The 12862-nt window shown below is 40.8% G+C and overlaps 1 protein-coding gene across 3 annotated transcripts in view; it reads left to right on the top strand.

The window, feature by feature from the left end:
- Positions 1-12862, top strand: part of TGFBR3 (transforming growth factor beta receptor 3) — a 215599-nt gene that overhangs the window by 19928 nt on the left and 182809 nt on the right. For all 3 annotated transcript variants that reach the window (XM_030935974.1, XM_030935972.1, XM_030935973.1), the window contains exon 2: positions 11335-11504. In XM_030935974.1, the coding sequence (XP_030791834.1) occupies positions 11417-11504 (88 nt within the window). In that variant the 5' untranslated portion in view covers positions 11335-11416. The remainder of the gene's footprint in view (positions 1-11334; positions 11505-12862) is intronic.

Genomic DNA, 12862 nt, shown 5'->3' with positions numbered 1-12862 from the left:
ATAATCCCATCTGATCACGCCATTCCTTGTTTAAACCCCTCCTTGAACTTATTCCTCTTCTCTTTCCCTTTTTGCTCTGCAACTCTCCTCCCTCCTGTAATGCTTCCTCTGCCTGCAATATCATTCCTCACCTGACTTTTTAAATCTTCACTTATCCTCAGGTTGCGGATACTTTTCCTTTAGAGCTCTGATTATATCGTGTAATTATATATTTGTGATTATTGTCTGTTTATCTCACCAGCTTTTAAGCCCACAAGGGCAAAAAACATGTCTCTTTGGCCATTGCTTAGCAGAGTGAGCAGTAAAGATTTGTTGAAAGGAGAAACTCAGGAAATTAAATGTCTTGCGTGAAGTAGTAAATGATATTTTTACTAGGATATAAGCTCCCTGAGGGCAGGATTTTTGGTGTCTTTTTTCATTGGTATATCCCTGGCATCTTGAACAGTGCCTGGCAGATAGTAGTAATATTTATTGAATATCTATTGTGCTTGGATATGATTCCAAAGATTTCTTATCCAAATCTAGGACTTTTTCTCTCTTTGTGCCAAATCTGTTTGAAGATGGGGATTAGTTTAGTTCCGATTCTGAATCATCTCATGGATGTAGCCAGGCCATGTTAGCCATCTAAGGGGAAGCTACTAATTTTTTGTTACTGGCTCTTAGCCTATTGCCAGACATCCATTTTGCCACAGTTTTTCTCTTAGATGCAGCAAGATTTCTCTCCTCACCTTCGGGAATATTGTACCCAACTAGATCCTTTTGAATATTGGTTTAGAACATGATGGTTTTAAGGATTCATTTGGATGGGATTTTTTCAGCGAATCCTGGTGTCTACCTGTGCACTCTTTTGGGTCATGAGGGCATGTGGGGCAGTACGCTTAATGGACTCAGAAATAAACCCAGGGGATCTCTGAAATTAGCAGCGCATTTATTTGTTTTTTTAATTTATTTTTTATTTTTTTAAAAAAACCCATTAAGTCTCCGAATTTTCTTATGTTATTGGTGAATACTAAATGTTCATCAATTCATCAAAGTTCATCTACCTTTTATTTTTTATTTATTTATTTATTTTTTGAGATGGAGTCTCGCTCTGTTGCCCAAGCTGGAGTGCAGTGGCCGGATCTCAGCTCACTGCAAGCTCCGCCTCCCGGGTTTACGCCATTCTCCTGCCTCAGCCTCCCGAGTAGCTGGGACTACAGGCACCCGCCACCTCGCCCGGCTAGTTTTTTGTATTTTTTTAGTAGAGACGGGGTTTCACCGGGTTAGCCAGGATGGTCTTGATCTCCTGACCTCGTGATCCGCCCGTCTCAGCCTCCCAAAGTGCTGGGATTACAGGCTTGAGCCACCGCGCCCGGCCTCATCTACCTTTTAAATGGAACATGTTGCTTTGAAATGTGAGCAAAATGACTATTATTCCAAATTGCTCTTTCACGATCTCAGAGTACCCTATTTATATTTCTACTTTTTTTTTTTTTTAAATACTTTAAGTTCAAGGGTACATGTACACAATGTGCAGGTTTGTTACATAGGTATACATGTGCCATGTTGGTTTGCTGAACCCATTAACTCATCGTTTACATTAGGTATTTCTACTTTTTTTTTTTTAAGTGAAAGCAAGTTTATTAAGAATGTAAAGGAATAAAGGAATGGCTACTCCATAGACAGAATCTATATTTCTTTCTTTCTTTCTTTCTTTTTTTTTTTTAGATGGAGTCTCACTTTGTTGCCCAGGCTGTAGTGCAGTGGCATGATCTCGGCTCACTGCAACCTCCATCTCCTGGGTTCAAGTGATTCTCCTGCCTCAGCCTCCCAAGTAGCTGGGATTACAGGTACGCACCACCGTGCCTGGCTAACTTTTGTATTTTTAGTTGAGCCAGAGTTTTGCCAGGTTGGCCAGGCTGGTCTTGAACTCCTGACCTCAGGTGATCTGCCCAGCTTGGCCTCCCAAAGTGCTGGGATTACAGGCATGAGCCACTGCGCCCGGCCAGAACCCATATTTCTAAAGAAAGCATTTAGTTCATAAAGTCCAGAGATTCTTTGAGGTCAAAAAGTCAGGATTGGGAGTCCCTGGTATTTGCAGTCAGTGTGGTAGAACCTCACAGAAGAAAAGAGGAGTTTATATTTCCTTAGTTTTATCAAAGCTACAACTTTTCGGAAGCCTTCAGTCCATCCAGCATTCGAATTAGGGAACTGATTCCTAAGTCGGGTGTTAAGGCACTGAGGTGTACAAGTTGTGGCCAAAACTGGAGTTCAGCTGAATGAGAATGACACGCTTCCCTTTTGCTTCCCTTCTGCCTTGGGAGCCTTTCACCACACTGGGGAGATTAGACAAAAACCTTCTGCAGTTTATTTTCTTTTTGAACAAGTTACATTATGGAGAGAATTTTAAGCTAAAAGAAGAAAAGCTCCCTTTTTGTTACAAACAGCAGTGTGCAGTTTCAACTTGTCCAGGACTTCCTCAGAGATGTTTTAAGATCCGGTGTAAACTTGCTGTGGTTTGCCTTTGGGCATCAAACTGTTTAGCTTGGCTCTATTATATCCGTAATTGCTGCATTTTAATAATTGCCCAATATTCTTGTCAGCAATTTGCAGCCTATATTTTTAATGGAACCATTTGCCTTTCTTTTCCACAGGTTCGTTCAGACCTGGTTTAAGCCCCTGGATTAACGCAGCACAGACCCTCGGACCCACTGCAGCTGTGGGCAGGGTGACGCAAGCTCATTAAATATTCCCACAAGCCTCGTGCCGCTTACAGTTTATGTGCTTCGTAAAATCCTCTGGGAAGTCATCTTCTTCTGAGATCTCCTTACAGGGTTTTGCTTTATAAAAGTTGTCTTGAACATTTGCTGAAATAGCATATTCTTCCAGAGAGGTTTTTCCTTATCAAAATTATTACATAGGCAGGAGGCACTATAGTTCTTGTAAACCAATTCACTAATTTAGGGAATCTAATATTTTGAAGGGAAAAAATAGACACAGATACTCTTTGTGGTGGTTGAATTTTTAAGTTAACAGAGAAGATTTCCATGTGATCACAGTTGATGTGGAATTATGGTGACAGAAATGTTGGACTTTGAGGGATAATTAAGTCAGTTTAATGGCTCCCAAATTATCTCTATAATTTAGTCAGCTTTTGAGACAAGCTGTGTCATTGATGACTTATGCTTCAACTTGACTGGTAATTTTGTTCTTTTAGTGAGTCCACTCTTTAGCTTATCTCCTTTTGTCTGTTGTAATGTTTATTTCTCACTAAACAAAAGTTTGAACTGGATTTACAGTAGCTAAGACTTACATAAATAACTATACCTTAATTTCTCCACTTTATTGGTATAAATACCTCAAAGAGAATGGACTAGTAGTGATACAGTACAGTAATCGTGGCTAACATTTATTTGGTTGGTTTTTATGTGCTAGGGATTGTTCTAAGCATTGTGTATGTATATTAACTAACTGAACCCTCACAACAGCCTACCATACATTTCCTACCACAGGATATGTTCATTCATGAAGAGTAAGTTGCCTAACATTACCATTGGGGCAGAGTGGATTCACACCCAGGTAGATTTTTTATCTTTATCATAATCCATATGCTATTCTAGGATTTTAATCATAATCCATATGCTATACTAGGATTTTAATCACTATCATGTATCAAGATTGAACCATAGTGCCTCCTGCCTATATAATAATTTAGTTTTAAGACGTATCTAAGAAATTCTTTTTGAAATTGGAACTTTACTGGTATTATTTCTGGATAGGTAATACTTGCAGATGTTACTAATACAAAACCCAAAAGAGAATTCAGTGAAAAGGCTTCTGCCCCCTCCTACCCCTGTCCTGCAGTCACCCTATTCATAGGCAGTGTCACAGTTGCAAAGAGCCATTTTAAATATCTTTCTCTTTGACAATTGATGCAATAGACTAAGACCATTTAATTACAAACTCATTACAAATTTTTTTTTTGTACTGTATCTTCACGCACCCACATTGGCTTTGTCTGAAGGTAGCGGGCAGCTCCTATTGGGTGATATTTCCTGAGTGAGGAAAACAAGGCCACAACCCCCAGGTGTGTGAGATGGCTCCTGGAAACTCCACCATTCTGCCTTTTCCAGGACCTAGATCAGGGAAAGTCTTTGCACTTTTACCCGTAACTTTTATTCTTGATGAGAAGGAACCATGCCTGGAGCATAGTAAATGCTCAGTAAATGTTTGTTAATTGAACTTCTGTGAGTTGTGCCAGGCTCAGGGATAGAGGGCTGGAAAAATATACTTTGGAGTGTCTAAATCAGTAACCATTAGGGCCATGTGAGGAATATTCAAGTTAGGCAAACCACCACAAAACTCTCATTCAAGACTCTGGATAGGAAAAGATTAGAAAGAACCTTCTGGATCCTCGAGTCCAGTAACCAGATAGTCTCAGATGGGCTGAGAGACAGGGAAGACTTTTCTCCTATTAAAATGTTGGCGAACAGTTGAAATAAGGACCTTACCTTTTTACCTTTCTTTATTTTTTTCAGATTGCTTCTCAGTGCAACTTAATTTGATCCTTGTGATAACTCTGTTATTTTTTTTTTCTTTTTTTTTTATTTATATATTATACTTTAAGTTCTAGGGTACATGTGCATAACATGCAGGTTTGTTACATATGTATACTTGTGCCGTGTTGGTGTGCTGCACCCATCAACTTGTCAGCACCCATCAATTCATCATTTATATCATGTATAACTCCCAGTGCAATCCCTCCCCCCTCCCCCCTCCCCATGATAGGCCCCGATGTGTGATGTTCCCCTTCCCGAGTCCAAGTGATGTCATTGTTCAGTTCCCACCTATGAGTGAGAACATGCAGTATTTGGTTTTCTGTTCTTGTGATAGTTTGCTAAGAATGATGGTTTCCAGCTGCATCCATGTCCCTACAAAGGATGCAAACTCATCCTTTTTTATGGCTGCATAGTATTCCATGGTGTATATGTGCCACATTTTCTTAATCCAGTCTGTCACAGATGGACATTTGGGTTGATTCCAAGTCTTTGCTATTGTGAATAGTGCCGCAATAAACATGCGTGTGCATGTGTCTTTATAGTAGCATGATTTATAATCCTTTGGGTATATACCCAGTAGTGGGATGGCTGGGTCATATGGTACATCTAGTTCTAGATCCTTGAGGAATTGCCATACTCTTTTCCATAATGGTTGAACTAGTTTACAATCCCACCAACAGTGTAAAAGTGTTCCTATTTCTCCACATCCTCTCCAGCACCTGTTGTTTCCTGACTTTTTTTTTTTTAATTTATTTTTTTTAATTATACTTTAAGTTCTAGAGTACATGTGCATAACGTGCAGGTTTGTTACATATGTATACTTATGCCATGTTGGTGTGCTGCACCCATCAACTCGTCAGCACCCATCAATTCATCATTTATATCATGTATAACTCCCCACTGCAATCCATCCCTCCTCCCCCCTCCCCATGATAGGCCCCAGTGTGTGATGTTCCCCTTCCCGAGTCCAAGTGATCTCATTGTTCAGTTCCCACCTATGAGTGAGAACATGCAGTATTTGGTTTTCTGTTCTTGTGATAGTTTGCTAAGAATGATGGTTTCCAGCTGCAACCATGTCCCTACAAAGGACGCAAACTGATCCTTTTTTATGGCTGCATAGTATTCCATGGTGTATATGTGCCACATTTTCTTAATCCAGTCTGTCACAGATGGACATTTGGGTTGATTCCAAGTCTTTGCTATTGTGAATAGTGCCGCAATAAACATACGTGTGCATGTGTCTTTGTAGTAGAATAATTTATAATCCTTTGGGTATATACCCAGTAGTGGGATGGCTGGGTCATATGGTACATTTAGTTCTAGATCCTTGAGGAATTGCCATACTGTTTTCCATAATGGTTGAACTAGTTTACAATCCCACCAACAGTGTAAAAGTGTTCCTATTTCTCCACATCCTCTCCAACACCTGTTGTTTCCTGACTTCTTAATGATTGCCATTCTAACTGGTGTGAGATGGTATCTCATTGTGGTTTTGATTTGCATTTCTCTGATGGCGAGTGATGATGAGCATTTTTTCATGTGTCTGTTGGCTGTATGAATGTCTTCTTTTGAGAAATGTCTGTTCATATCCTTTGCCCACTTTTTGATGGGGTTGTTTGTTTTTTTCTTGTATATTTGTTTGAGTTCTTTGTAGATTCTGGATATTAGCCCTTTGTCAGATGAGTAGGTTGCAAAAATTTTCTCCCGTTCTGTAGGTTGCCTGTTCACTCTGATGGTAGTTTCTTTTGCTGTGCAGAAGCTCTTTAGTTTAATTAGATCCCATTTGTCAATTTTGGCTTTTGCTGCCGTTGCTTTTGGTGAAGTCCTTGCCCATGCCTATGTCCTGAATGGTACTACCTCGATTTTCTTCTAGGGTTTTTGTGGTATTAGGTCTAACATTTAAGTCTCTAATCCATCTTGAATTAATCTTCGTATAAGGAGTAAGGAAAGGATCCAGTTTCAGCTTTCTACGTATGGCTAGCCAATTTTCCCAGCACCATTTATTAAATAGGGAATCCTTTCCCCATTTCTTGTTTCTCTCAGGTTTGTCAAAGATCAGATGGCTGTAGATGTGTGGTATTATTTCTGAGGACTCTGTTCTGTTCCATTGGTCTATATCTCTGTTTTGGTACCAGTACCATGCTGTTTTGGTTACTGTAGCCTTGTAGTATAGTTTGAAGTCAGGTAGCGTGACGCCTCCAGCTTTGTCCTTTTGACTTAGGATTGTCTTGGCAATGTGGGCTCTTTTTTGGTTCCATATGAACTTTAAAGCAGTTTTTTCCAATTCTGTGAAGAAACTCATTGGTAGCTTGATGGGGATGGCATTGAATCTATAAATAACCTTGGGCAGTATGGCCATTTTCATGATATTGATTCTTCCTATCCATGAGCATGGTATGTTCTTCCATTTGTTTGTGTCCTCTTTGATTTCACTGAGCAGTGGTTTGTAGTTCTCCTTGAAGAGGTCCTTGACATCCCTTGTAAGTTGGATTCCTAGGTATTTTATTCTCTTTGAAGCAATTGTGAATGGAAGTTCATTCCTGATTTGGCTCTCTGCTTGTCTGTTGCTGGTGTATAAGAATGCTTGTGATTTTTGCACATTAATTTTGTATCCTGAGACTTTGCTGAAGTTGCTTATCAGCTTAAGGAGATTTTGGGCTGAGACGATGGGGTTTTCTAAATATACAATCATGTCATCTGCAAACAGGGACAATTTGACTTCTTCTTTTCCTAACTGGATACCCTTGATTTCTTTCTCTTGCCTGATTGCCCTAGCCAGAACTTCCAACACTATGTTGAATAGGAGTGGTGAGAGAGGGCATCCCTGTCTTGTGCCAGTTTTCAAAGGGAATTTTTCCAGTTTTTGCCCATTCAGTATGATACTAGCTGTGGGTTTGTCATAAATAGCTCTTATTATTTTGAGGTACGTTCCATCAATACCAAATTTATTGAGCGTTTTTAGCATGAAGGGCTGTTGAATTTTGTTGAAGGCCTTTTCTGCATCTATTGAGATAATCATGTGGTTCTTCTCTTTGGTTCTCTTTATATACTGGATTACGTTTTTTGATTTGCGAATGTTGAACCAGCCTTGCATCCCAGGGATGAAGCCCACTTGATCATGGTGGATAAGCTTTTTGATGTGCTGCTGAATCCAGTTTGCCAGTATTTTATTGAGAATTTTTGCATCGATGTTCATCAGGGATATTGGTCTGAAATTCTCTTTTTTTGTTGTGTCTCTGCCAGGCTTTGGTATCAGGATGATGTTGGCCTCATAAAATGAGTTAGGGAGGATTCCCTCTTTTTCTATTGATTGGAATAGTTTCAGAAGGAATGGTACCAGCTCCTCCTTGTACTTCTGGTAGAATTCAGCTGTGAATCCATCTGGTCCTGGACTTTTTTTGGTGGGTAGGCTATTAATTGTTGCCTCAATTTCAGAGCCTGCTATTGGTCTATTCAGGGATTCAACTTCTTCCTGGTTTAGTCTTGGGAGAGTGTAAGTGTCCAGGAAATTATCCATTTCTTCTAGATTTTCTAGTTGATTTGCCTAGAGGCGTTTATAGTATTCTCTGATGGTTGTTTGTATTTCTGTGGGGTCGGTGGTGATATCCCCTTTATCATTTTTTATTGCGTCTATTTGATTCCTCTCTCTTTTCTTCTTTATTAGTCTTGCTAGCGGGTTTTGATTGAGTTTCTTAGTCCTGAGTTCTAGTTTGATTGCACTGTGGTCTGAGAGACAGTTTGTTATAATTTCTGTTCTTGTACATTTGCTGAGGAGTGCTTTACTTCCAATTATGTGGTCAATTTTGGAATAAGTGCGATGTGGTACTGAGAAGAATGTATATTCTGTTGATTTAGGGTGGAGAGTTCTATAGATGTCTATTAGGTCCGCTTGGTGCAGAGATGAGTTCAATTCCTGGATATCCTTGTTAACTTTCTGTCTCGTTGATCTGTCTAATGTTGACAGTGGAGTGTTGAAGTCTCCCATTATTATTGTATGGGAGTCTAAGTCTCTTTGTAAGTCTCTAAGGACTTGCTTTATGAATCTGGGTGCTCCTGTATTGGGTGCATATATATTTAGGATAGTTAGCTCTTCCTGTTGAATTGATCCCTTTACCATCATGTAATGGCCTTCTTTGTCTCTTTTGATCTTTGATGGTTTAAAGTCTGTTTTATCAGAGACTAGGATTGCAACCCCTGCTTTTTTTTGTTCTCCATTTGCTTGGTAGATCTTCCTCCATCCCTTTATTTTGAGCCTATGTATGTCTCTGCATGTGAGATGGGTCTCCTGAATACAGCAGACTGATGGGTCTTGACTCTTTATCCAATTTGCCAGTCTGTGTCTTTTAATTGGAGCATTTAGTCCATTTACATTTAAGCTTAATGTTGTTATGTGTGAACTTGATCCTGTCATTATGATATTAACTGGTTATTTTGCTCGTTAGTTGATGCAGTTTCTTCCTAGCCTCGATGGGCTTTACATTTTGACATGTTTTTGCAATGGCTGGTACCGGTTGTTCCTTTCCATGTTTAGGGCTTCCTTCAGGGTCTCTTGTAAGGCAGGCCTGGTGGTGACAAAATCTCTTAGCATTTGCTTATCTGTAAAGGATTTTATTTCTCCTTCACTTATGAAACTTAGTTTGGCTGGATATGAAATTCTGGGTTTAAAATTCTTTTCTTTAAGAACGTTGAATATTGGCCCCCACTCTCTTCTGGCTTGTAGAGTTTCTGCCGAGAGATCTGCTGTTAGTCTGATGGGCTTCCCTTTGTGGGTAACCCGACCTTTCTCTCTGGCTGCCCTTAAGATTTTTTCCTTCATTTCAACTTTGGTGAATCTGGCAATTATGTGTCTTGGAGTTGCTCTTCTGGAGGAGTATCTTTGTGGCGTTCTCTGTATTTCCTGAATTTGAATGTTGGCCTGCCCTACTAGGTTGGGGAAATTCTCCTGGATGATATCCTGAAGAGTGTTTTCCAACTTGGTTCCATTTTCCCCCTCACTTTCAGGCACCCCAATCAGACGTAGATTTGGTCTTTTTACATAATCCCATACTTCTTGCAGGCTTTGTTCATTTCTTTTTCTTCTTTTTTCTTTTGGTTTCTCTTCTCGCTTCATTTCATTCATTTGATCCTCAATCGCTGATACTCTTTCTTCCAGTTGATCGAGTAGGTTACTGAAGCTTGTGCATTTGTCACGTATTTCTTGTGTCATGGTTTTCATCTCTGTCATTTCTTTTGTGACCTTCTCTGCATTAATTAGTCTAGCTGTCAATTCTTCCACTCTTTTTTCAAGATTTTTAGTTTCTTTGCGCTGGGTACGTAATTCCTCCTTTAGCTCTGAGAAGTTTGATGGACTGAAGCCTTCTTCTCTCATCTCGTCAAAGTCATTCTCTGACCAGCTTTGATCCGTTGCTGGCGATGGGCTGTGCTCCTTTGCAGGGGGAGATGCGCTCTTATTTTTTGAATTTCCAGCTTTTCTGCCCTGCTTTTTCCCCATCTTTGTGGTTTTATCTGTCTCTGGTCTTTGATGATGGTGACATACTGATGAGGTTTTGGTATAGGTGTCCTTCCTGTTTGATAGTTTTCCTTCTGACAGTCAGGACCCTCAGCTATAGGTCTGTTGGAGATTGCTTGAGGTCCACTCCCGACCCTGTTTGCCTGGGTATCAGCAGCAGAGGTTGCAGAAGATAGAATATTGCTGAACAGCGAGTGTACCTGTCTGATTCTTCCTTTGGAAGCTTCCTCTCAGGGGTGTACTCCACCCTGTGAGGTGTGGGGTGTCCGACTGCCCCTAGGGGGGGATGTCTCCCAGCTAGGCTACTCAGGGGTCAGGGACCCACCTGAGCAGGCAGTCTGTCCGTTCTCAGATCTCACCCTCCGCGTTGGGAGATCCACGGCTCTCCCCAAAGCTGTCAGACAGAGTCGTTCGCGTCTGCACAGGCCCCCGCTGCTTCGCCTGTTGGTCTTCAGCTGTGCGCTGTCCCCAGAGGTGGAGTCTCTGTTGAAAATGCAGAAATCACCGGTCTTCTGTGTCGCTCGCGCTGGGAGTTGGAGACTGGAGCTGTTCCTATTCGGCCATCTTGCTCCGCCCCCAACTCTGTTATTAAAACATTAGATTGAGTCTCTAATCAGAGCTGGTTTTTTTTTCTTGTTGGCACTAGGGTTGCATGTATCAAGTGTCATTGATAACTTTGGTACCACAACTTAACTGGTGATGCTGTATTTCAGGTGCACCTTGATTTTCTTCTGTAGTCCTGAAAATTCTCTATAAAACCAAAGATTTAAAATGTCAAAACAGGGCCAGGCGCAGTGGCTCACGCCTGTAATCCCAGCAGTTTGGGAGGCCAAGGCGGGCGGATCACAACATCAGGAGTTCAAGACCAGCCTGGCCAACATGGTGAAACCCCATCTCTACTAAAAATACAAAAATTAGCCGGGTGTAGCGGCTCATGTCTGTAATCCCAGCTACTTGGGAGGCTGAGGCAGGGGAATCGCTTGAACCCAGGAGACGGAGGTTGCAGTGAGCCAAGACCGTGCCACTGCACTCCAGCCTGGGCAACAGAGCAAGACTCCATCTCAAAAAGAAAACAAAAGTCAGAAACAAATATGTCATTTGCAAAAGTATTTGCTATAAAAATCTTTATTAGGTAGTCACTGCCCTCAGTCTAGTTTGCTTGAGTGCTATTTGGCATCTTTTAAGATAAATTTCTTATATTATGCTTTTCAGAAATTCTCCATTTAACTTTAGTGTCTGTTTGTGAAGTTTCTTCATTAAGTTTGCTTATTGAAATTTGTTTTACAGGCAGTTTGAAAATTGCAAGGAGGGACTTTAAGACTACTTCTGATTTGCAGAGATTGTGCTCTGAGCAGGCTGAAGTGACTGGATGAGACACACTGTTGGAGAAATAAAAATGACTTCCCATTATGTGATTGCCGTCTTTGCCCTGATGAGTTCCTGTTTAGCCACTGCAGGTAAGTTGCATAATATAAATTGCATGTTTGTTATATATTTTTGGATACATTTTGTTCCAGTCTCTTTAGTTGAGAAGAATTTAGCCCATGTGGTGTTCTTGCAGAACTTGAATATTTATGTTCTTTAGGGAAATAAAATATTTGACTACTATGTAGGTACATAATACATTGGTCTGTGCTATATTTTACTAGGTTGGTTTTGGCATTGTCATGTTAGTGATGCAGATACCTAGCTCACCTTGGTGGAGGAAGGAAGAGAACAAATACGCTGATGAATAATCCCACTTAATTTTGTTACATGCATAGATTGTTTATATGTATATATTTTGAGATGAAGTCTCACTCTGTTACCCAGGCTGGAGTGCAGAGGCATAATCATGGCTTACTGTAGGCTTGACCTCCTGGGCTTAAGCGATTCTCCCACCTCAGCCTCCTAACTAGTTGGGACTACAGGTGTGTGCCACCGTGCCCAGCTAATGTTTTATTTTTGTCTCCATATGTTGCTCAGGCTAGTTTCAAACTCCTGAGCTCAAGTGATCCTCTCTTCATGACCTCCTAGCGTGCTGGCATTACAGATGTGTGCCTGACCTGTATTTACATTTTTGTCCCTGAATAAGGATTTCAAGAAAGCATTTTTGTCCTTTTCTTTATTAGCAAATGAATAGATCTTCTAGATTGAGGTGACACTCTTGACGTAGGCTGCTTGGGAGGTATTTAGTTTTGCCTATTTCACATATTTCAGTATGTAACTTTTTTTTTTTTGAGACAGAGTCTTGCTCTGTCGCCCAGGCTGGAGTGCAGTGGCCGGATCTCAGCTCACTGCAACCTCCTCCTCTTGGGTTCAAGCAATTCTCGTGCCTCAGCCTCCCAAGTAGCTGGGACTGCAGATGCCCACCACCTCTGCCTCTGGGGTTCAAGCGATTCTCCTGCCTCAGCCTCCCAAGTAGCTGGGACTACAGGCGTGCGCCACCTCGCCTGGCTAATTTTTTGTATTTTTAGTAGAGACGAGGTTTCACCATGTTAGTCAGGCTGGTCTCAATCTCCTGACCTCATGATCTGCCTACCTCAGCCTCCCAAAGTGCTGGGATTACAGGTGTGAGCCACCTCCCCCGGCCATAAATATCTTGAAAGAAAGTTGCTAGGCCTTTTTTGTTGTCATTGTTTTTTGAATGCCAGTTTATGAATTTGAACTGTCCATTCTCTATTTTTGTCTATCAGCAGTTTCATTTTGTCTCATTATTGAAGTGCTATTTGCCTTTTAGCCTTTGTATTACAATGGAATTGACTTAAAATCTCATTGAGAAGTAGTGGAAATGTCCCCCTGCCAAAAAAAAAAAAAAAAAAAAGAAATGACAGAG

The sequence above is a fragment of the Rhinopithecus roxellana genome, chromosome 8 (genome assembly GCF_007565055.1).
Source record: "Rhinopithecus roxellana isolate Shanxi Qingling chromosome 8, ASM756505v1, whole genome shotgun sequence".
In the NCBI taxonomy this organism is placed as follows: domain Eukaryota; kingdom Metazoa; phylum Chordata; class Mammalia; order Primates; family Cercopithecidae; genus Rhinopithecus; species Rhinopithecus roxellana.
Note: the sequence above shows the minus strand (reverse complement) of the source record. Positions and strands in the feature narration are given on the sequence as shown.